The sequence below is a fragment of the Schistocerca nitens genome, chromosome 4 (genome assembly GCF_023898315.1).
Source record: "Schistocerca nitens isolate TAMUIC-IGC-003100 chromosome 4, iqSchNite1.1, whole genome shotgun sequence".
NCBI lineage: Eukaryota > Metazoa > Arthropoda > Insecta > Orthoptera > Acrididae > Schistocerca > Schistocerca nitens.
Window position 1 is genome coordinate 219,242,893 of NC_064617.1, and position 26,120 is coordinate 219,269,012.

General features: G+C 39.6%; 1 protein-coding gene across 5 annotated transcripts in view; it reads right to left on the reverse strand.

Moving 5' to 3' along the window:
- Nucleotides 1-26,120, reverse strand: part of LOC126253456 (chromodomain-helicase-DNA-binding protein Mi-2 homolog) — a 360,408-nt gene that overhangs the window by 16,668 nt on the left and 317,620 nt on the right. For 4 of the 5 annotated variants that reach the window (XR_007545964.1, XR_007545962.1, XR_007545961.1 and 1 more), the window contains exons 27-34: nucleotides 21,647-21,688; nucleotides 21,328-21,422; nucleotides 20,976-21,067; nucleotides 14,771-14,969; nucleotides 14,511-14,690; nucleotides 11,573-12,022; nucleotides 11,109-11,329; nucleotides 1,956-2,121 (exon numbers count right to left, since the gene is read on the reverse strand). Coding sequence is in view for 1 of the 5 variants with exons in the window: in XM_049954805.1 (XP_049810762.1) it covers nucleotides 1,956-2,121; nucleotides 11,109-11,329; nucleotides 11,573-12,022; nucleotides 14,511-14,690; nucleotides 14,771-14,969; nucleotides 20,976-21,067; nucleotides 21,328-21,422; nucleotides 21,647-21,688 (1,445 nt within the window). In the remaining 4 variants the exon portion in view is untranslated. The remainder of the gene's footprint in view (nucleotides 1-1,955; nucleotides 2,122-11,108; nucleotides 11,330-11,572; nucleotides 12,023-14,510; nucleotides 14,691-14,770; nucleotides 14,970-20,975; nucleotides 21,068-21,327; nucleotides 21,423-21,646; nucleotides 21,689-26,120) is intronic. The other variant, XR_007545963.1, reaches the window with a different exon arrangement.

Consider the following 26,120-nt stretch of genomic DNA (forward strand, 5'->3'; position numbering starts at 1 on the left):
TAATTATGTGAGGCACTATGTTTGCATTAGTATTCTTCAAAGCATTTAGCCAATTGTATGTATTCACAGAAACTTCACCTTTTTCATTTCTAGTAGCAATAGCAGTGTTAACATGTGTTGTAGGTGTAGGTTTTTGCTGCTGCAGTAACGCCACCTGTCAGCTGGTATTTTCGGGCCACCAGCTGCAAATAGGTAACACCTGGTAGGCATTTATAACTCTCACATAAAAAGGGACCACTTACTTGTCTTGTTTGGCATTATTGCATTCACGAAATGTCCTTTTATACATAGCTACTCTGAGCTCCTTAAAATGCCTATAAAATTTAGGAGATACTATTTTGTGACGTATTGCATATGCAGCTGTGATATTTAGAAAGGGGGCCTCTTTTTGGGCCTTTTTTTGAAGACTGACACCAATTTGACTCCTGTTGGATTCACACAACTTTCGAATCAGAATGAAATTAATTACTAAATCATACAAAAAATCAAAATTTGTATTTAAGACATTACCAAATTTTTTGCTTGTACTGAAAATTTTACTTCTCCAACAAGAGGTCTCCTTTTCACTTTTAGTTGCACATTTTGAATTTCAGCAGCATGGGAGTGGCAAATTTACGTATTTACCTAACTTTTGTGCTAATAACAATTTCTTTATTATTTACTTCTTCCCAACTTGCATTTGCACAAAGCAAAAGTGGGGTTTTTTAATGTCACTAGCTTGAGAACTGACGACTGCAATGCAACTCTAAATTTAAATCTTCCGTAAACAAGTACTTTCGTTATTTAAAAAAGTTTCATTTCTGCACGTTTCACAAAATTAACTTTCACTGAACATCAATGAAAATGTTCATTCCGTTTTGTATTTCTGGAGACTATGTACCACAGTTCGCTGGAAATGTAGGAAATGAGGCAGCAGATGAAGATACCCCTGTGGCAACACTGTAGAACAATGTTTTGTCTGCCTAAATGCTATCACCTTACTACTGAGCTAAAAGATCTTGCAATTTACACAATTGATTAGTGATGAACTGCAGCTGGAAACCTTTTCTTTGGACACAAAAACTTTTCTTTTCATTTTGAGCTCTGACCTTGTAGTGATGAACACCTCCATATTTTAACTATTTCGAAGCGCAACTTCACAAGTTATCTCTCTGTAGAGGCACCATTTGAAAGTTTTGATAGTCACTTCTATAACGACATGGAATTTAATCTGCACAGGCTATTTACACACCGATGACAGTTCTTGTTTCCTCATGTACTAAATCACCACCCTCGCACTTAAAATAAAAAAATTAAGCCTTCATAAAGTAACACCACAATGAGTAAAATATACGCCAACTATAAAAATTGCTTGCTATGGAAAAAGCATTGGAAACTTAGAACCTACAACAGAAATCCAATTTATTTATCTGCCAGTGGATGATATGCTTACACGCACTACTGCATTGCTTTTTAAATTGTGACAATTACTACTTTCTTCTTCGAGTCACAATATTAGCTTACATTTCAATTTAATCATTGGAAGTTATTTTTCTCCTCTTTATTGGTTCGTAGTAGGTGCAGAAGCCTGCAAGTGTGCTTATGGAAAAACTATATATAAGAAATAAACAATAATTATAATAAACACTATGTTCTTGTTTCAGTTATTATGCAGATACTTTAACGTGACAGCTTTAAGTAGGGGGGTCTGAAATGTGGTCGTTTCAGATACCACAAGATGTCTGATCCAAATTACCACATTTACAACAACGGCGACTTAAGCTAAAAACTGTGTAGTAACCATTATTGAATGCTTTATGTACTCCGCTTTGTTGTGGTTTGTGCATTACTCTTTTTGTTTTCTTAATTGAAAATTATTGAAGAGACTAAACCTAGTCTATCATAAGGTTTGAGTATGATTAATGTAACACCAGAAGCGATAATTAGAAGCTTTTACAAAAAGTAAATTAAATTACCTTAAATCTCCTAGCCAAAAACTTGTTTTTGATCTCTAGGAAGTTGCCTTTGCCAACATCCATCTTGAAGGGCTCGTTGATAATGGCAAACCGAATATCATTCTGGATATCTTGCCATCTTCCATAGCCATGCGTTACAATCCCAGCCAACAGCCAATAATCATGTCTGAAAACGGAATATTTGTAAGATGTTCTTCACAAAATGGTGAAAAAAAATTGCATTTTGTCTCAACATGAAGAAAATCAAAGCTCTTGCTATTAAAGTGTATTTCAAAAAGAGAGCAGCTACTAACTTGCTATATACTAGCTTTTAAAACATAAAACATTTGAAACAATCTCATATGTCAGTAGTTTGAATGAAACCCAGTGCTTCCCCAGCTGTCAGATACATCCACATATTAGCCCTGCCACAGGGATCTATTCTAGAAGTCCAGGAAGCTCTCTAGTCCCTTCTCAAATCCTTAGGTCAATCTCAGAACCCCCCCCCCCCCCTCCCCACATCTCTCTTTCTCCCCCCACCCCACCCTTTTCCTCAATCATTTGAACTCCCTGCGCTGCTGCCTTCAACATGCTTACTGAAGTAAATAAACCCAACCACCCAGGACACCTTGTGGCTAGTTACTGTGCCACCACAGAATCACTGCCCTTGTGGACCAACATCTTCTGCCTATCCTCCTGTATAAAAGACATAAAACATTTCCTCCATTGCGTCTCTACAGTTCCTGTTCCTTTACTACCCTGTGCTTTGCTTGTCACTGTCAAGGACCAAGGCCTTGTTGCTACCGAACACTACCTTTCTCATCATCTGACTGACTTCAGACTTACAATCTCCTTCCCAGTCACCAACAAGCTATATCCCAACCCACAATTACTTCTGCTTTGAAGGCATCACCTACAAAAAATCTGTGATAAATAATAGGTGCCTGCATGGCACCATCCTATGCAAACTTATTCATGGGCCATCTAGGGAAACCTTCCTAACAACCCAGAACCCCAAACCTCTTACCTGGCTAAGATTCCATCTACATCTACATTTATACTCCGCAAGCCACCCAACGGTGTGTGGCGGAGGGCACTTTACGTGCCACTGTCGTTACCTCCCTTTTCTGTTCCAGTCGCGTATGGTTCGCGGGAAGAACGACTGTCTGAAAGCCTCCGTGCGCGCTCGAATCTCTCTAATTTTACATTCGTGATCTCCTCGGGAGGTATAAGAAGGGGGAAGCAATATATTCGATATCTCATCCAGAAACGCACCCTCTCGAAACCTGGCGAGCAAGCTACACCGCGATGCAGAGCGCCTCTCTTGCAGAGTTTGCCACTTGAGTTTGCTAAACATCTCCGTAGCGCTATCACGGTTACCAAATAACCCTGTGACGAAACGCGCCGCTCTTCGTTGGATCTTCTCTATCTCCTCAGTCAACCCGATATGGTACGGATCCCACAATGATGAGCAATACTCAAGTATAGGTCGAACGAGTGTTTTGTAAGCCACTTCCTTTGTTGATGAACTACATTTTCTAAGGACTCTCCCAATGAATCTCAACCTGGTACCTGCCTTACCAACAATTAATTTTATATGATCATTCCACTTCAAATCGTTCCGCACGCATACTCCCAGATATTTTACAGAAGTAACTGCTACCAGTGTTTGTTCCGCTATCATGTAATCATACAATAAAGGATCCTTCCTTCTATGTATTCGCAATACATTACATTTGTCTATGTTAAGGGTCAGTTGCCACTCCCTGCACCAAGTGCCTATCCGCTGTAGATCTTCCTGCATTTCGCTACAATTTTCTAATGCTGCAACTTCTCTGCATACTACAGCATCATCTGTGAAAAGCCGCATGAAACTTCTGACACTATCTACTAGGTCATTTATATATACTGATGTCATCTCCATGACCTGGTCTAAGGTTGAGGATACCCTATCCCTGCTTCCCATTTGTTTCGCCTGATCCTTCCCAACCCAACAAGCCACCTTCTTTGATGTTGACCTCCACTGCAGGATGGCCACATTAATACCTCTGTCCACGTCAATCAACGTACCTTCACTGACAGTTGCCAGCAGTTCCATATCAAGAAATCCTTTCTACACAGCCTAGCCACTTGCGGTCTTTGCATCTGTAGTGATGAGCAGTATTTCTCCACATATGCCAAGCTTTCACTGGAGATCTTCACACATCAAAATTACCTTTCCAACCTTGTTCAGAAACAGATTTCCATTGGCTTCTCTCTCCAGTCACCTACTATCCACCACACATCTATTGTCTGGCCACAAAGGAGTAATCCTCTTGTGAATCTGTACCACTCAGGACTGGAGCAACGATATCACATTCTCTGCCAGAGAACTGATTACCTCCCTTTGTGCTCTGATATGAGAAATATCCTCCCCTATCCTATCACAGTGGTATACTGTCGCCCATCCTAACCAGGCACAAAAATGACTTTTCAATGTGCACCACATGTTTTGATTTTTAGCACACAAAAACAAACACAAAGTACGCTATATTCTCCACCAGTGTTCTGACTGGCTTTCATCCTGCCCTGAAATGAGAAATGTCCTACCCACTATCCTGCCCATAGTGATATTCTGCCACCCATCGAACCTACACAATATCCTCGTCCGCCCATCCCTGTAATAGACCTAGATGCAAGACCTGTCCCATACATCCTCCCACCACCACCACCACCACCACCACCACCACCACCACCACCACCACCACCACCACCTACACCAGTCTGGTCACTATCATCAACTATCCCATAAAATGCAGGGCTACCTGTGAAACTAGTCATGTGATCTGCAAGCTAAGCTGTAACCACCGTGCTGCATTCTATATGGGCATGACAACCAATGAACTGTCTGTCTACATGAATGGCCACTGGCAAACTGCAGCCTACAAACCATTGGACCACACTGTTGCAGAGCCTGTCACCTAACAAGATGTCCTTCATTTCAATGACAGCTTCACAGCCTGTGCCATACGGATCCTTCCCACAAACACCAGTTTTTCTGAAATGCGCAGGTGTGTAATGTGTAATTTTTTCCCATTGATAGAGTTGTCTTAAAAAATCCCTTGGGAGCAATATGTTCTCATTACTTAATCTTACAGTTCGAGAAATTGTTTTGGACTTCAGCAGTGTGGGAATATTAACAATTTATTTGTTATTAATTGTGTCTTTTTAACTTGCATTTGTGCAAAATGAAATACTTTTCTTCTAGGAAGTCACTAGGTCATGAATTGACAATGCAACTGAACTTAACTTGATGCGCAAAATGTTGCTGAGTCAATGCTCATCTTAGTTCATGTCCAAAAGATCCAAGATTAATATTTATACAAGGCAGATTTGTGTGTTCAGCTTGATACTAGATTTATGCTAATCGAAGATTGATTACTTTACAGAAAGTATATTTTGTTAATATTCAAACAATGGAAAATCCAGGATGGAATGTAACAGTACCGAGCATCTCCGCTATACGGTTTTGTTAATATTCTTCAGAGTGATAAATGCAAACCTCTGCAAGTTATGAAAACATAAGCTTCACTATGACAAGCTGAAAGTTTACGTTAAGGATCCCCCCCCCCCCCCCCAATACTGTTTAAATATTGTATCAATCATTCCCTGAACTGTCAGACTTACTTGTTTGTTTGTTTGTTTGTTCGTTCGTTCAAGTGTACCTCTCAGCATAGGAGTGTTTTTTATGTTGTACACATTACCCACACAATTTTTCTTTGCTGGTTACGAAGTGTGGGATCATCCAATCAGATAGAATAGTTTTGTTGCTAAGAGTTGTGTGGGACAACAAGAATAGTCTATCATCATTCACTGCTGGATAAAAAAACCTCTACACTTCACCATACGTTACTGTCTTACACTATGCATATCCCTTGTTTTCAAAAGTAATCTACCCACCATCCATCAGACATTATCTTGCTTAATTATTACTGGGAATTCATTTATGATATATTCACCTGACTATATGCCCCACCCATTTCCATTTCATTTTCTGTCTTAAGTATGTCTTCTGCTAAGGCCTGACCTCTATTCACTTTCCAGAATGAATTTTCACTCCACAGCGAAGTGTGCACCGATTTGAATGGCAGATTACAACTGTGTGTTGGACCAGGACTCTAATCTGGAACCTTTGCTTTTTGCAGCCCCACCAACTGAGCAATAAAAGAATGACGAGACCCGCCTTCACAACTTTTCTTCTGTCAGTGCTATTCTGCAAACAATCCCCTAGGCTTGGCTATGTCAAGTCTTCACGTCTCCTTTCTTCCAGGAGTTCTAGTCCCACAAGGTACACAGGATTACTTTGGAAGGTTGGAGATGATGTGCCAACAAAAGTAAAGCTGGGAAGGCTGGTTGTCAGCCACACTTGGATAGTTTAGCTTTCTGGAAAGCAAAGGTCTCTGGCCGAGACCTGGTCCGGCACACAGTTTTGCTCTACCAACAAGTTTTTTTAAATTCATTTCTTTGTTTTCCCGTCTCTCCTAATAATTTCCATCATGCATTTCTCCTTACAAAAGTTTACCCAGGATACGAGCTTGGGAAGGGGGATGGGTGGGATGAGAGGGTGGCGGGAAGAGAGATGCAGTGGCAATACACGTTAGTTTTGCACTCAATGGTAAAATAGTTTCGAGATTTCTTAGCAAATGGATCTTGGCAAACTTGCCACTAGTCAGTATCCTTTCCATAATCTGCTTGTCTTCAAAGTTACTCTGAACTGATGCATGTCTCTGTGACAGGGCAGGATTGAGAGTTCACTTTGCAAACATACCCACACCACCTACACTAACTGAGCCACTCGCACATTCTCAATGGTCTTGTCCATCACTCTCGCTGACTTGCTGACAACAGAAATAACCCCTAGCTTTGTGCAGAAGATTTGCAAATGTTAAGCCAAACATGCTGAGCTAATAATTGCTGAAATTTTCTTATTTTCTTCATGAATTAAGGGGTACACGGGTGGATGGCATGCATATGACCAAGAGGACTATCTAATCACACACTGAATAATAATACCAAGGCTATACACATAGGCATTTTCCCCCCAAACTATATTTCCTGTACTGACTGTGCTTACACGCAACTTGAGAAGTCTGATGCCACCTGTTGACTATTTATGTAACTTGTCGAAATACATAAGTTTAAGTTTTTGTAAATATTATCATATTAAAATTTTGTTAAATGATTATACGTATGGAATCATTTGTCATCAAAGTACAGTAACAAAATGAATGCTTTTGTATTGGAAAATCTTTGTAAATAACACTTATTTTGTGAATGTCAACAGGGTGTTGTAGCACATTCGACGTAATCGTTGTGTGATGGGCATACTGCAGTTGGAAGGCGGTTAGCTATGGATACAAGTGGATATGTGATGAAATGCTGAGCACAAGCAATGGGCAATATCAAGAGCACTGTCTGGTATAGAATATGCCCACACAATTACTCCAAGAGATCCAATACGATTAATAAAACATGGACTTGCTCAATGACAAAGCTGGAGGCACAATTAACATCTTTCTATGTATGAACAGGTTCAATACCATGTTGAACAACTTTTATACCTCAGTTTCGCACCACTTAGTTTTGTAGACTGACTGCTCATGAACTACATACACATTAAAATTGAGAATATAATGCTGTAAATGAACTTCAGCTGTGTTTTATCCATGTGGAATGTTTCATCCCGAACTAGAATCTGTTGTTCTGCCCTGAATTAATCATGAGACGGTTATTTCAGTAATTAATCACTGGAAGAATTCGTAGAAAATATATTCACATAGCTGATGGCTTATAACTATGTAAGGAGAATAGTTATGTTGTATTGCACTTGGGATCTTTTACAGTAGAAGCATGTTTTCTTGGCACTACACTGCACCTACGTAGACGGCATAGTTGAAATTATTATGCTCAATGCAGTGCTATTGTGATCATATGAATACAATGTGACTGTGCTGACACAGTTGTATGAGTCAATTCATTTCTGCTACATTTCCTTGATACTGCTGTGTGTGTGTGTGTGTGTGTGTGTGTGTGTGTGTGTGTGTGTGTGTGTGTGTGGGCGCGCGCATGCGAGCACCGTCTATTTTTTAATAAGGGCCTTGCTGGCCGAAAACTTATTGTGTCAGTCTTTCTGTTGTGCCTATATGTGACTCAGCATCTCCCCTATATGGTGAGTGGCAACTTTTCTTTCCATAATATTGTGTTTTATGAAATTTGTTTTTAAATGTTATTGTGTGCATTCTTTTGGAAGTAAATACATACTGTAAAGTCATGGTCATGACCAGTCCAGGTAAGAGCTTAAATGCATTCAATAATTAACTTTGGAGTGAGGTATAGAATTAAATGCGTCTCTGTACTGCAATAATTGGAATTTTTGACATACGAGTGGGGGGAAGAGCTCAAAATTTTAATTTTGAGACAAATACTAATTTTGAAACATTTTGGCATTACTTTAAGAGTCTTTTCTTATGCTAACTATATGCTTCAATAGACATTTCAAAATTATTAATACATATAGTATTTTGTATACTGTCAGAGACCTGTTCCCCTACAATGGATCAACTAAGCTTCTGGATTCTGATGGTACACATGGGAACTAGCCACAAGTCAAAGCTGGTCATGCAATGTATGTTCCAATAGCGTAACTGGCACTGAAATGTTATGAGATTGAAATGTTAACCAACATTCATAATGGCATATGATCCAGTAATCCTAAATACAGGATGGTTCCTTTATCTGATGACCACCTGCCTGCAGTATTGCAGGCCGGCCACAGAAGCTGCGCCTGCCGGTCGAATGGGTCCCGCGTGACTGTACTGCAGCCCCCTTTTTTGGGTTTTAGCCTGAAGGCTGTACAAACATAAGTGCCTTGTCGACCAGTGTCTTTCGAGCAGAGAGCAGGCATCATGAAAGTAACAATGAAGTTTGCGAACGCAACAATGAATTATTCAATTCCACAATGAGTGTTTATTTAAGATTCCTATGTGCACACAGAGTCCACGCATGCTGTTCATAGAGCGTTTGAACCCAAATTTCCAGGTGTTCGAGTCCCGAGTCACGATACAGTTCACAAATTAGTGAATAAATTTTGTGAAATGGGAAGTGTTCAAGACAAGAAGTGTAAATGAGAAAGTACAATAATTACTATTAAAAAGTCTCGATCACGATTTATTTAACAAGGTGACCGGTTTCGACCACTACTGTGGTCATCTTCAGACCATTGAGTAGGAACCTCTTTCTGTTGGAGAATCACAGAAAGATTCTCCAACAGAAAGAGGTTCCTACTCAATGGTCTGAAGATGACCACAGTAGTGGTCGAAGCCGGTCACCTTGTTAAATAAATCGTGATCAAGACTGTTTTTAATAGTAATGATTTATAAGACATTGATCACTGCTGTTCCCGTAATGCATTCAACAGTAACTAAGAAAGTACAATGCTCACAGGAGCTCCCCAAAAAAGTCACTTAAATATCTTTCACAGCAAACACAAAAATTGTGCACCTCTGTACGAAGAGGTGCTAAGCTGCTTGGGCTAAGGCTCTATAAAGTATCAATAGTACAAGGACTTCGACCTGGTGATCCTGGCACAGGGTAAAGTTTTGCGAATGGGTTTTAAACAAGTGCATGACGGTGGAATGGATCATTATATCATTCTGTTTTCTAGGTTCCATTCACATGGGTATGTAAATTCCCAAAACTGTCAACAATGGAGTGCAGCTAGACCTGTTGTGCTTCATGAGGAACCCCTTCATGATTAGAAAATAGAGGTGTGGTGTGCAGTCAGTGTTGACAGAATAATAGGCCCAATTTTTTTTTGATGACACAGTTACAAGTGAAACAATATTACGAGAAGGAAAGGTGCTAACCACATAGCAGAGATGCTGACTCACAGATAGGCACAACAAGAAGATTTTCACACTTAAAGCTTTCGGCCAATGGCCTTTGTCAACAATAGACTCGCACGCACACAGTCTCAGGCAACTGAAACCACACTGTGAGTAGCAGCGCCAGTGCATGATGGGAGTGGTGACTGGGTGGGGGAGGGATTGTATGGTGAGGATGGCAGACAGTGAAGTGCTGCAGGTTGGGCGGCGGGCAGGGGAGAGTTGGGGGGTGGGGATGGGGGGGGGGGAGAAGTATTGGAAAGTAGAGAAATAGGGACAAAAAGAGAGTAATAGATGAAAAATAAATAAATGAAAGACTGGGTGTGGTGGTGGTTACTATCCCTCCCCCTCCCCGCCCCAGCCTCCTCCTTTCCACCACCAAGTCGCCACTCCCATCATGCACTGGTGCTGGTGCTCGCAGTGTGGTTTCAGCTGCCTGAGAATGCAGTAGTGTGTGTGTGCGCGCGCGCGCATGTATTGTTGACAAAGGCTATTGGCCGAAAGCTTTAAGTACAAAAATCTTTCTGTTGTGCCTATCTGTGACTTGGCATCTCCATTATATGGTGAGTAGCAACTTTCCTTCTCATAATATTGTTACAGTCCAACCTGGATTTTCCATAGTTACAAGTAAAAAATATGCGCAAAACATTTTGCAACCGTTTCTTAATGAACTGAGTGAAAGAGAATAAAGCTTCACATTTTTTCAACAGGGCTCAGCAAGAGCTCATACGGACAGTTTCTTTGCACGCAATTCATGATATGTTCGATTAAAGAGTGATTGGTAACAATATTTGGCCTGCTAGAAGTCCTGATTGAACACTGTATGGTTTTTACTTGTTGGGTGCGCTGAAGGACAAAGTGTACACAACGAATCCTCACACCACAGAGGAACTCTAGGATAATATCCGAGAATCAATTAATTCAATATCTCTATCACATCATGTGATTAACACCCTGTATATGTCCTTTGTCATTACCTGCAGGGGTTGAAATATTTGGTTCTAAGCAAGTAAATGTTTATAAATGGAAAAAATCCATGCATTTACGTCAACCTTGTACTGTCCCAGTCCCAAGGAATCTATCTTCTAACATGATTAACTTGCAAGTCTTTTGACAAAACAAGTAAGTTCCAGGCTGTCATATTTGGAGCATTCTGAGTCCCATTAAATGATCCTATATGAATTTCTCTATTTGCAGGCAGTGTAATACCAACATAAAACTCTAACCTGTTTAATCCAAACATCTGACTTACCTACGATGCCATATTTCATATTCTCGACCAGGAACAGCAGCTTTCTCTTCATTAAGCCACAGGGTATGTAATTCTGTAAACCCTCCATCTGCAATATTGAACATGAACTTCCTCTTTGGTTTATCTGGACCAGTGAGGTCTTCAACCAATTTCATGTCTTCCACAATTTTTACACTCTCTTCCTTCCTCATCTCATCTTTGACTAACAGCTCCTTCTTTTCCTGCAAGAAAGGAAGAGATTCTGTCAAAGGAAAAACCATCCTCCACATGTGATAATACTGATAATGCACATAAATTATAATCCACAATTATCTCTCTACTAGCATGAAGCAGCAAAAATCTAATTGTGATCCACACAACAATGCAAAAGCCTCATTTCTTAATCCTCCAGAAACACTGCATCTTTTTGAGGTACAAAATGGTGTGAAAAAAAGATTCAGACTAAAGATTTCCAATATACTTACTTCCACAGGCCTCTTCTCATCATCATCTTTGACAACCATAACATCATCATCGTCCTTCTTAACTAATGTTTGTGACAGAGTAGCGCCTGGTTCTTCCTTTACTTTAATTTCAGAGCTGAGAGTGGCATCTTGCTGTTCTGAGCTTTTTTCTGCTTCTGTGTCATCACGGACGACCCCTGATGGGGCTCCTGTTTCTACATCCATTTTGCGCTCCTCTGGAACGCCGTTTGATCCAGTGGAATCTGGCTCCATTTTTACTTCTCCCAAGTTTTCTACTGGAGTTGGCACACCAGCAGGTTCTGGCTTGTCAACAGAAGGACTTGTCCTTTCAGGATCATCCGTAGATGGTTTTTGGTCTGCTGTAAAGGGAAGTTCATCTTTCTTCTCGTTGTCTTCTTTGGTGGTACTCAAGTCCTTATCCTTATCTTCACGCCCAGACAGATCTTCTGCCTGAAATGGTATTTCAAATTTTCATATACATGTAACAAATGTTACTAAGCAACATTTTTAACGGGGTACGTACTGTGGCCCCTAGACGATCAACAAAACTGTGCAATATTTCCTGATGCTCAGTAATATAGACTAGATAGGAGCGAATGACAGGTTGCTCCATAATATTGAAAGCATCAAAAACTTTGGGGATGTACTGCACTACCTGGAAATATTGTGCCACCTGTGAGCAGTACTGACAATGTCCTTGAGAGTGTCTCACATGTGACACAGACCAAGGAGTTAGGTTAGGTTTTTTGTTAAGTGGAAAAGTAGTTCAAAACAAGATGAAAGAGCATTACTATTGGAGTGCATCGAAATGTATAAATCACTAATGGTAGGAGAAACCACATACGGATCAGCTGAATTTTATTTTACATTGTTTATCAAAATGTGGATTTCCTACAGAAACATTTATGTTTTGTCCCACATTCAGGGGACAAATAAGAAACATTAGCTGACACATTAATAAATTAACTAAGGCAATGTGATTATGCAGGGGTGACTCATATTACAATGCAAGAAATGTGGCTAAGCGGCCTTATTTTTCCATTTGTTGCAACAAATTTACACTTTCCTCTTTGCTTCAACAAGCCGTCGGAATATTTTGCAGAAAAAATTAAGTATTTCGGTCTCCGTAAAACAAACACGCTGGTCAGGGAGTAATGATGTCTGCTATAGTCCAAATATAAACTGCGCATAAACAGTATCAGCTTTGGAAGTTATTTATAATGATGAAACTCAAAAGATTTCTCTCAGATGCAAAGAAATTGGAATGCTGAGCAGTGTGCGGATTATGAAAACTGTGATAATGACAACTTTTTGGTCAGCATTACTGAACAAATCTAACGCTACAAAAAAATTGTTGCAAAGTGTTGATACAGATACTGGGACTGCGATAAAGTTGTACAATTCTTTACTTGAATACGTCCGAGAAAATAGTTCGAGCTTGAATACTACTTTTGAAGCAAGGGAAGGTTTCCAGGTGAATACATTTTTAGTTACAACACAGAGACTGCTACCCGATTTGGAGAAATGAAAAAATCTCTTCCAAAGAGTTTTATAGCAATTTTGAGTTCCAAAGAAATTTTTCTGGATGAGATGACACTGAACTATTTAGATGTGCTAGAAAACTGCAACAGTGTTACAAAGACAACTTTGAAGAATTTTTGAGGGATGAAGTGATTCATTTTACAGCATACATGAAGAGCAACCAGTTTTCCATAGAGTTCTCTTTCTCACTCCTCAAAAGATTCGATAATTATTTGTGGCCATCCATGTCACAGGATAGAGTCATTGGTCTTGCTGTCCTCTCCATAAATCCTGACAGACCACAGCCTATTAAAATTTGACTGACGAATTTGAAAGAACACCATAAACAGTTTCGCCTGACTTGAGTTTGGTGAGTTCAATATGCATGTATTTATTACTATTACTATTCTTATTATTTGCAGCACTCATGGTACTCAGTTACATACAGATGTAAGTTAATTGGTGGTACATGTATGATGAAACAAGGAGCGGAAGTATCTTCCCCTGCCGAGGAGCAGCAAATAGCTAAATATGCCCCTGCACCATATGCGAGACCATTTAGAGATGAGTACAATGTCAAATTGGTAAAAGAAGTTGCCCTTTTCCTGTTTAAAGGGGCCATCAAGCTCAGAATCCTCCGCAAATACAATTTCAGTGTGTTAACCACTGAGTCACCTAACTTGGTAGGTGTAAAAACGTGTTTGTGTGTGTGTGTGTGTGGGGGGGGGGGGGGGGGCGTGTCCAGTTAACAATACTTGGCACAACTGACTGTGCTTATAGTTCACAGTAAAGCTCCATTTCAGAATGTGCTTTTGTTGGACCGAGCACACACTTCTCCTAGCTAGGATTTAATTTTAAGCATGAAGGAAGACAATAGGGAATGTTGTGAGCAGTTTAACGGGGGAACAGCGGCCTAGACCATGGTCCGCCGCAGCATGCAAAATTTCATGCAGGCACAATGTTCTGCATTCACGGAGTCCACGACTCACCCAGTCTCACTTCCACTTGTCATGTGTGTGCTTCGTCAGTCCTTCTCAGAACTACTCAGTACAGCACAGCATTTCATTTAACAGTGTGATGGGTTACTGTTTTCAACTGAATTAACTGAAGTATTTAGACATAGATTCATAAGCGGACATTCATAAAAATATATCCCCCGCGCGCGCGCATGCACGCACACAAACGCGCGTGCTGAAACAGTCTTAAGACAACTTTACATTGACAAGTATAATGTGGGAAAGTTCAACTTGCTGGGGAAAAGGGGTTGGATCAAAGAGGTACTGAAAAGAATCCTAAGCTTGTTAACTTCTCCCTTACCAGAAGCCAGGAGAGTAAGACAAAGGAAACTGAAGGCAGGAGTTTTCTGCGAGGTGAAAGGATTGGGTCATTCAAAATCCAAGACTGAATAGCTAGTTACCTTATCATCTTGACTATTTAGAGTCGGTGCTGGGCTTGGAGCTGCACTGGTAGCTGGAGTAGCACTTGTGCTAGTCGTGGTACTTCTTGGTGTTTCACTGCTCTCCTTCACAGGGTCCACAGGTTTTCGTATAAGTTCAGGCATACTGTAGTAACCGTTTATGTGCTCAAATTCCTGGACCTGTCACAGAATGAGACACTCATAATATAAATTTACTGAATAGAGGATTAATATTAACTATCAATCTTCTTGATTTGTACCTTTTTGCGAATGAGTGACATCACCCCTATTCTTGTTAACACATGCTGCCGACTAAGCCCCTCCCGGGGAACGCCATCAGCAAATGTTTCAGCATTATCAGCACCAGGTTCACACAAATGGCGCATGAAGAGAGAAACATAAGCTTTGAAGTTCTTCTCTGACTTGCCACGCAAGTCGCGCACCAACCTGCCAAGAAACCTTCGGGAATAAAACAGCATTCATACTTTACAAACACACAGATATATCTGAATGGGACTACATGTTCATGGTGATATAATAACTGGCATGCTCTAAAACAACTATTAATATTTTTTCAACTTAAAATCAACGTCTTGTACCCGAGAGCCACAGGTAATTACCAGTATGCTTTTTCAGGGTTTAAGATCCTGACAATTAACCACACAAGATGATGATTTTGTTTCATGTATGTATTAAAATGAATGAAGTTAGCAACACAGATTTTCTACAGAGTTTACTGAATTTTTGTACTTCATCTGCTACTGCAAATGTCACAGCACGTTTTATTATTAATTTGTATGGTGATGTGAATGTTTTTCATTGCAGACCAATTGCATGTTGTAGTTATTTTGTAAACTGCCATTTGAAATTAACTAATATACTACGGAATATCCACACAATTGAGGAACAATAACATAAACACAGATGTACAATATCTAAATTATGATACATGTTCTTAAATAGCTGATGACATTAAAAAGTTACAGAAAATTTTAGAAAATGTACAGAAAAGTGAACTATAAAAGACTATTTTAAAAATACAAAATGTTGCTAGCAAACCAGTGAAAAATTAATATCAAACTTTTCAATCAAAATTCTTTGCTGAAAATTGATGTGAAGATGCTGGAACAGGAATGTCACAGAGATGTATGTTAAATGTGTTATAGGAAGTACACAAGTGCTGCAGCAATGTAATGACAAATAGTGCTCCTCTATCTCTCTTGCACTGTCGATGTTTTAGTCCTTTGTGTTTGCAGAAAACTCTTTCACTATGAACTAAGAAGGCAATAGGCCAGCCTGTCCTCTTTATATTGCCAACAATTAAAATGATTTTCCTGCATATGAATAATAGTCATTCTGCTTTTGTTCACCACCTGTGGTAGGTATACATAAATGAATTTTAGCACCACTGTGTCCTGTGATCTTACACTTCGCAATTCTCACTACAAATCACCGCTGTTTGAACTATTTAGTTCCACATTAATACAAAATCTTTGTAATCACCCTAATCCAACATAACACCATGGTCATTTAACTCAAATTTCCTACTATGATGGGGTTTAAATAGAATGCAATGGAAGGCCAATGTCACCTATAAAATCTCAAATATGTAATACTTCTAGGACTAACATCTAAGATTAGCTGCAGTAACTTCTGAACAAGCTGCCTCCTTACCAAAACTTGAAATTTAATAGTTTTCTACTTAGTATGATCATCAGTCTTTTTTATGCTAAGTGCTAACTAAGCTCTCATCTAAGAGTGAGTGGCATGGATGCCTGGTAGGAAGGCGAATTGATACTCCATGGTTGTTTTCAGACGCCTTCCTGAAATACAGCATAACCTCAGTTTTACGTTCCCAGAATTAATGTTTTCCCAGCATTTATGACATTTTTTACCGGCCATGTCAAATTTCCTATGCCCATAATGTTAATTTGCACCTGATTTTGTGTCAACATATTTATAATTTTCCCGCAATTTATGCATCACAAAAAACTGTTTGCAGAGAAAAGTATTATGCAGTTAAGTTTCTTGACACCAAGGCATTCTACTCAGCGGATTTGAACTGGTAAAAGTTGGAACAAATCATGCCATATCTCCCGTTGCTGCCAAGCTCTACTTAGTGTTATGGCTGATGGGAGTAACTAGGTTCGTTCGAATGAAAATATCATGACCAATCACAACCGTTTCCAACTATCTCTACGGCGCAAAAACAGTTTCGTGATTGTTGTCAGCATCATGACACCTTTGTCGAACCATATTTAGCGTGTTTCGACGTATGGCCACTAGTAGTACTAGTTGACACCGTGATTCACTCTGCGTTGCTGAAATGCTTTTTGTTTTAACACAGCGCTGGTTATGACTTTTATTCACATTGAACAAAACATGTTTTGAGAATTTATTCTTGTTGTCAAGAGCAGTATTTATGTGTATGTTTTTTGTGATACACAATCAATCAATGTGTGTGTGTGTGGGGGGGGGTTCCTACATAACTGATAAGGCACAGTACCTGATAACCTCAAACAGACGACTAAAGTGCAAGAGATGCAGAATAACACATATTCAAACACCATACAAACTACTTATTTACATATTTGCACTTGACAATGAGAAAGAATTCTCGAAATGCGTCGTGCTAAGCATGAAAAAATACATAACTAGTGCAGTATTTCATTATTTAAATAATGAAAGACACCTGCAGGCTTTCAAAGACATCGATTATGACATACGAAATCGAGTCAAACATTCTTACTTCCCAGACAGTCGTCACTTCCAGTTACATCAGCGGTTTTTATTAGCTAATAAAACTTCATTAGACAATAAAGAAGTCCCTGACAAGTCTTTTGATGCCTGTTATCTACAAATATCATACATTAAGTGCAAGGGGATATCCTATACAAAACTTTTACAGCTTAAAACGTTATTTTCCACATTTTACATTTTCCTGCAGTTTACACCATTTTTTGAAGTCCCTTGAAAAGTGTAAAAGTGGGGTTTCACTGTATAAAAGTTATTTCCTGTTGGTGAAATTACATCTGAGTCATGCCTCAACTGTCAGGACGAGGGCTGATATTCACGAAAGATGTGCATGCACTAGTTGTGGAGTTCCAATGTTGGGAAGATAATGAAGCACTCCAAGGAAACTGATTTCATGATATATAGATAAGATATTCAGCGATCACAGGCCCTGCAGACCACGTGCTGCTTCCAGAAACTGCCTCCATTCCTTCCTGTTTTGTGTGCCTGTTTCCTCCAGGTGTCTTCAATTCCCAAGGCTGCTAGGTCCTTCGCCAGGTCGTTCATCCAGCGCTGCCTTGGTCGTCCAATGGGGCATTTGTTGTTTGGTTTCCCCACTAGTGCCATCTTCGCCTGTCTTCCATCTGGCATACAGGCTATATGGCCCACCCATTGTATTATTTTGCTCTTTATCTTCTGTAGGATAGTCTATTGTCGCATCGGAAGGTAGATTCCCTAATTTTTCCTCCTCCTCCATTCTCCGTTATCTAAAAATTGGTCCCCATATCTTCCTCATTACTCTTCTTTCAAATATTAATAGTTTTTCCCTTTCTCGCTTAGTCATGCTCCATGTTTCTGAACCGTACATTACTGCTGGGCATATCACTGTGTTGTCGATTTTCATATTAGTGTTCACTGAGATCAATTTAGAGCCAAGTGTCTGTCTGAGGAAATGCATACATTTCATTCCCACTGCTATTCTTCCCTTTATGTCCATTTTTATGTTGTTGTCCGTGGTAAACCAAGATCCCAAGTATTTGAACTGGTCTACTCTCTTGAACCTCTTGCCATCTATCTCAAGAAATTCTTCCTGCTCTTGTCTTCTTCCTAATTGCATGAACTCAGTTTTGTTTCTATTCACTTTGAGCCCTACCTTCTACACATAATTGTCCATTTTCTAGTACATTTATTTCAACTTGTGCTTTGATTCATTTAGTAGTACTATGTCATCTGCATATACCAGACAACTGAAGTTACCATCCGTAACTGCTCCAGCCCACTTCTGTTGTCTACACAATTATTTTCTCTAAGATGACATTGAACAGAACACATGAGAAAGCATACCCTTGTCTGAGGCCTGTCTCAATCTCGAATGTTTCTCATGTGGCTCCTCGGAAACGTATTGCTGCCTTTGACTCTTCCATACAAGCTTGCACCATTCTCACTAGATTCTCAGGGATTCTGAAGTCACACATTGCATTGTATAGAGTATTCCTGTGGATGCTGTCATATGCACCGTCGAAAATCGACGAACAGGTTGTAGATATCTTTATCATATTCCTAATGTTTTTCAAACAATTGTCTTGGTGTGAAAACGTGATCTATTGTCCAATCTGTTTGGTCGAAAGCCAGCTTGGTACTCCTGGAAGTTGTTCTCTATGAATTGTTGCAATTTTCTGAGGATAACAATGGACTGCACCTTATACATTGCATTCAACGCGCTGATTCCTCTGTAGTTACCGCATTCCATTTTGCTTCCCTTCTTGTATATTGGGCATATTATAGCAAATTTCCATTCTTCTGGCAGTGTCTCCTCCTCTCATATCAACTGAATCAGTTAATATAACTAAGTGTAAGCTCTCATCTCCCTTCTTGATTAATTCGGATGTTATTCTGTTCTCCACTGGAGCTTTGTTGTTTCCGAGTCCTTTGATTGTGATCTTCACATCTTCTTCACTAACTTCCCATTCTTCATCATCTTTCCTTTCCTCCGTAGTGTTTGCAGGTAATATCTCATATTGGTCTGGGCGATCATATCATGATATGATATCTAATGTGCACTATATTGGTGTGGTGGGAGCTTGAACTGATTTTGTCCAAGATGTGTAGAAGGCACAAATAGCTATGAATCATGACTCATGTTAGCAGCAATGACAGTGTGGAGGCCATTCTCAATTAAAGGGTGGAAGCACAGCTTGTTCATTCCCAGAGCTAATCACAGTCTTCTGGTTTGGACTCAAGGTGAGAGATTAAACCAGAGGGTCAGACAGTTCTGGATGAAATTTATGACACTCTTCCCCACATGTATCAGGCATGCACCATACACAGAGGAAGAGAGTATGCCCTGCACATGTAGGTTTTCAGATTAGGAGACTCTTCCATAGGCATGTTAGCCAACTGTGATTAACACTTTGAGAGAAGAGTGTTAATTATGTTCATTATAGAGAGGAACACACAGCATCACATGGCAGAAAGAGAAAATGTTAACCTGGTATTAGAAACATATATGGTGAAGTCATAGTAATTGTCTCACTTACTGAATGTAGTAACGCCCACATACTAATAGAATAAGAAAGATGTCTGAATTGAGGAACAAGTATCAGTGAAATCTTCAAACAGGATGCATCAGATTCTATGGTGAGGTCATATTTGTTGCTGTTAAGAGCCATCTCTAACAAACATGTTACCAATTCCGAATGCAAATTTAATTTGAAAGAAGGCAAATATTAAGGTGGATAAAACACAGTTGCTTTTACAGGCCATCAGTATCAGGTGCCGTAGTGACGAGATGCTTCGCATGCGAATAGAGAAAAATGTAGAGTGTCAATTTCCTGATCATGGTATAATAAAAAGTACAGACTGAAAAAAAAAAAAAAAAAAATTGCATTTCACAAAATGTGTGAAATAAAATGTGAATTCTGCCTCAAAATGCAAAAACATGAAATTACTTAATAGAAACTATTTTGTAGCGAACTATATCCACAAGAACTATTTTATCAAGAGAAGTTGAAATAGCTTTATTTTCTGCATATAAATATCGAAAACTTAGTGGAGATGTATTTGTTCGTTAACTAAAGCTCAAAAGGTGGTATAATGCAGGCACTATTAATGTGGAAAATTAGGTGGTGGTATTTCGAACTGTGGTTGCACCAAATACCACTAGAGGTCAGGCCTGAACTATGTTATTAGCAACACTCTGCTAACATCAACAAGCTACTGCGCGCTAATTGTTCTCAAGTGCTTTGCATTGCACGTTGCTTGTTTTCTTTTCTTATTTTGAAATAAGCGAAGCAACTAATCACCGTCCATCACTTATTTCTATTACAACCCTTACAGCGTGCGTGCGCGCACGCACGCACGCACGCACGCACACACACACACACACACACACACACACACACACACACACAAGCGCGCGCGCGACCACTTTCTCTGGCAACTAAGGCTGGACTCAACATCTCCTCAATATGATGAGATGATTAGCTATCTATTCTTTTTCTGTTCAGTTCTGGTTTAACCCTTGGCAACACTGGCCATTGCTTCGAGCCCTAACTTCCATTAGTATGAAAGTTTTATATGTTTTACAGTAAAACAGGCACTTCTCCAGTTTCAATAGACTGCTACAATTTTATCTAACCAGAGTGCAACTCTCAAGTATTCAGAAAGAATTATTTCCTTTTTCGAAGTATGGACTGAACATTCAAATATTTAGTTTACTTTTCTTATACTCACCACTGAGAATTGAAAGCATCCTGTGGTGGCATGCCATAACGCATTATCGCATTCAAGAATGCTTTACGCTGCCGGGCATTGAAACCTAATACCTGTTCAAAATAAAAGAATTTGATCAGTAGGACTCACTTCTTACACAATAGTGGTAATTCAGTTGTAAATACTAGTTTCTGCACAGGTACTGCTGACTGAATAATTGATTTCAAACATGAGTTTATGACATTTCTGAAAGAATTAATTCCCATCAATATTTATGCCAATTCCTATGACGTAAAATAAATATACTATTTGGCGGCGGCAGGGGGGCGGGTCAGGGGGGGGGGGGTTTGGAGGCTGTATGTCACGTAGGTACCTCAATGTTTCCACCAACACGAGCAAGAAGTGGCGGTAGTGGTCTGTCACGCTCCTCTTTCCTTTCTGGTCGCCTACGACTACGGCGACTGGCGTCTGTAAATTAGAAATTTAAGAAATTGCTTATTGATATAGAAATAAAGCACTAAAACTGAAAAAAAAAAAAAATAAATAAACAACACCAAGAACTACTTACATATAACAAACTCTTAGATATCAATTACAATCTGTTTCTGAGGGCCTGATAATGTTTTCGTCTGTGATCTGCAGCTTTGTTTACTAATAGATATGTGATATGGCTATGGAAGGAAACAACTTACCATCATTCTTCTCATCAAAGTCATCATCTTCTTTATCATCATCTGAAACAGAAAAACATTTAGTGAAATATAGCCTGCAATGTGAGGAGTGAGAGCCAACAGGAATGTGGCAGCACAAATTTTAAAGCTCCACACAAATAATATTGCTCAAATCTATATGGTAACTTTATATTGTCTCACTAAGAGGTTCTAATGTTCTCTTTTGTAATAAAGTACACCCTAACATTAAACCATATATTTTAATTAATGATGATAGCTATCCCATCTAAATTTAAATGATCTTGAAACATATAGATTTCACAAAAACAATTTAATGCAAATTTCAAGAAGACATCATTGTCAGTTGGACAAAGTTTTTAGTCTTGCTCATTGGCTCATCAATGGAGCTCTGCCATTTTAATTTTTTGAAACAAAGGTCATAATTTATCTAATGTGATTTACTGTGAAGGAAACTTTAAATCCTTGCCCTACTCAGTCAATGAGTTCTTAAATTCGAATTAGGTGTTACACTGAGAAATGGGATATCATTTAATTTTTCTAACTTGCCAGCTGTAGCCTAGTAAATATCAGTGTTGGAGGGAGAAACCAGTATCAAAGGCAAACAAACTTCTCAGTGGCCAAACTCTAGGAACAATAAATTAATGAGAATTCATTTCTATTAGACTGCATGCACCTATTAAAAGGTAAGCAATTTATAACGTTTGTTCCAAAAATTTTCTGATATGCTCTAAGTTATCTTCAATTTTTCACATCGCTATATGTCTTCACTTTGCGCGCGCGCAATACACATAAATTCTGCACTAGATATTCTTATCAGCAAGCACTACATTTGTGCACTTCAGAAAAAGATATGGTTACTACTGTGAGTATAATGACAAAACTGGACACTGCTAAAATCTGAATTTTAGTAAAGGGTCACTTTTATCTAAAGATGTACTCTACTGCTTAGTGAAATATAAAACATTTCAAATTTTATGCGGCTATGGGTGTTACACTGTTATGATTCTCTTAATAATCAAACTCTTAAAATACTCGAGAAAATCTACACTGACTGATTCCTGGAAAAAGATTTTAAAAAGGCACCAGACACAATTAACCTCTTGATGATGCAGCAGATCTGCTCTCTGCATTCTGTGCTGAGCCCAGCTATGTTGTCACTGTACTGCTTGTCTAATGCTGCTATGAAATACTTATCATCCTATTTTAAGGAAACCATTTCTTTGAAAAAAAAAATTGATGTGTAAACATCTTACAGCCTGAGACATTTGTTCAAAAAAGGACTGCATTTCTTTGTGTTATTCATCATAGTAATTGAAGTGGATCAAATAAAATAAAGCACTGCATAAAATTTTAAATAGTTTGTAGAGGAAAAAACTGCATTGTGTATACTATGCACATGGTTGCTTATAGCTCCTACAATAATGTGTACAAAATGAGGAAGTTAGCAGCACATCTGCACACAGAAGTCACCGAATTCCTGTAAATTCCAGGGAGGAGAGCAACGAGCTCTGATGCCACGTTCGACCACATCGCAGATGTGTTTCATCGGGTTCATATCTGGCAAGTGAGGGGAGGGGGGGCATATCAATTAGAACTCGCCACTGCATTCCTCTAACCACACCATCCCACTCCTGGCTCTTTTACAGTGCGTTATCATGTTGAAAAAGGCTACTGCCATCAGGAAACATGATCATCATGAAGAAGTGTATGTGGTCTGCAATCAGTGTACAATACTCCTTGGCTGTCATGGTGCCTTCCACGAACTGCACTGGACCCATGGATGCCCATCTGAATGTTCCTCAGAGCATAATGGGGCTGTTGCCATCTTGTCTTTGCCCCACAGCACAGGTGTCAAGGAGCTGTTCCCCTGGAAGATGATGAATTCGTACCTTCCCATCAGCATGAATAAGAAGGTATCAGAATTCATCAGACTATGCAAGCACTCTGCCACTGTTCACTGCTGATGATCATGTGACCATTTCAGTTGTAATTGCTAATGTGTTAGTAACACTGGCACATGCATGGGTTGTTGGCTGTGGAGGCCAGTCATTAGGAGTGTTTGATACACTTTGTGTCCCCACACACTTTTATTCACCCAGCAGTTTTAAGTCTGATGTTAGTTCCACCACAGTTCACCACCTATCCTGTCTTACCAGTTTGTCAAGCCTACAATGTCTAGCAATTTTAATAAGGGGTGGCTGTCTAACCCCATGATGTTTGGACTTGGTTTCACCATGAGTTGACTCGTCACAGCACTCCTCCGACACCTGACAAGTTATGCAGTTTCCAAAACACTCTTGTCAAGCCTCCAGGCTATTACAATCTGTCCTCGGTCAAACTCAGATGGATCGTGCACCTTCCCTACTGTACACACAGATAGCAGTCTCACCGATACTATATGCACTGTATGTGTGTCTGACAAGTAGTAATTCCTCACCAGGTGACACTGTTATTTACTGGACAAGTTTATATTGATAGTAGGTCGGTATTAACAGCGTTCTGGCTGATCAGTGCATGTTGTATAATAAATAATATAAAACTTTTTTTATTTGCTGAGATATGGAATTAAGTTATCCACAGCAGTGAGAGGGTAGGGGAACGGGACACACAAATGCGTTGCTAGTGCTTAAGGAAAGCCCAGAGGCCGTTTTTAACCATGTCCACAAGCACCATTCAAGTGGTGGAGTGTTGCGGGTTATGCTGTGCACGGCAGTCAAAGGGTCAAGTGCAGCAAAGCACAGAATAATGGCAAGAAATACCAGAATGTTACAATTACTGTAATTTTACAGTAGCTCAGTATGAAAGTTAACAAAATGAAATGTGATAAGTATTGCTGTGTAGGATTTATTTATGAACTTACACGAACTCTTAATTGGTGCCTTAATTATAGTGGTACAGAATTCACACTTCCACAGAGCAAAATCATCACAGTCCTTATTAAATGTATTAGGTCACTGAAAAGGGCATGCCTGTGGTATCTTCAGCACTTACTTAACTTGTCTACAGCTTCACTTCCACACTACAAAAAGGAAATTTCACATCAGCAATACATCTTTTCATTTTCTGCCACCTTCTTATGTATTAAAAAATGTTACTGATGACTGACAAACAAGTTTGTTGTCAACTTAAGTTTTGTCTCTGTAAATACAATTTTGATAGAATATGGGACTTGTGTATTTGAAGGGAGGAAGATAAGGATTTAATGTCTTCTTGGTGAAAAAGTATTTACAGAATATGCGCAAATTCCAATTGGTCAGGGATGAAAATGAAAAAAATCAGCCACTGCACCAGCAGGAACATTAGAAAATGAAAAAATCAGCCACTGCACCAGCAGGAACATTAAACAATTTACAGAAGACAAACTGTCAATATGAATAACTGCTGCATATATTTGGGGCAAAACAGACATTATATCGACCACTCTTTCCTGGCTGAAACTCTTACAGTCATGCACATTCTACTGTTTTCTAAGATAAAAGGTTTTGAGACAACCAACAGTTGCCAATTTGCAGGATGGTTCAGCAAGTGTCAGACTTTGGTACAAGGAATAGGACAGTTATCCGAGTGTGGCATTTGTGTCACATGAACTATATGGTTTTCGAGACAGTCCTCTAATATTCAGTGTTTCTTTTCACTGAGGGCTGGTCTTATTCCTGTCTAACTGTGTGTTGTGACTCATCGATCTTTCAAAGTGCTGCCGCGCAGTTACGCGCGTCCTCTACATGTGGCGCTGTCTGCCAGCCATGCAGCAGCAGCAGCAGCAGCAGCAGCAGCAGCAGCAGCAGCAGCAGCAGCAGCGCCACCTAAGTGGCCAGCCAGGCAGCGGCCACCAGACTCAGACTCAGTTTTGATTTGACTGTTAAAGTGTACATATGTCTTACTTTGTTTATTTCATCTGTGACTTACATGTATTGTGTGTCGTCCTTGAAATATATTTGTTCAACTTGACGTTATAACAATTGGCGACGAGGTAGTGAATTTTTCTTTTTCATCATTGACCCACAGGTTTCCAAGGCTACTTTGGAGCAACTACTGCAAGGTCTCATTTAACAGCAGATGGTTCTCACAACTGCGATTCGTGATTTCGTCGCGGCATCAAATGCAGGGCGTCTCTCGTCGTCGTCTCTTCCTCCTTTTCCTCCTTACGACGAGACGGCAGAAGACTGGTCTGATTACGAAAAACGTCTTCGACAGCACTTCTTGGCATTTCATGTCGCTGACAAACAAACATGTAAGTCTCTGTTCCTTTCATGGATTTCACCTCAAATGTATCGGTTGTTGTTGCAATTGGCTCCTTTGAAAGATCCTGCGATTTTGTCCTTTGCTGAAATGTGCTCCCTTCTGTCCGTATATTTTCAAAAGCATACGCATATGGTGGCCTCTCGTGTTGCCTTTTATCGTTGTCAAAAACAACCGAATCAATCCTATCGCACTTGGGCTGCTGAACTTCACGGCTTCAGTCGAAAGTGTCAAT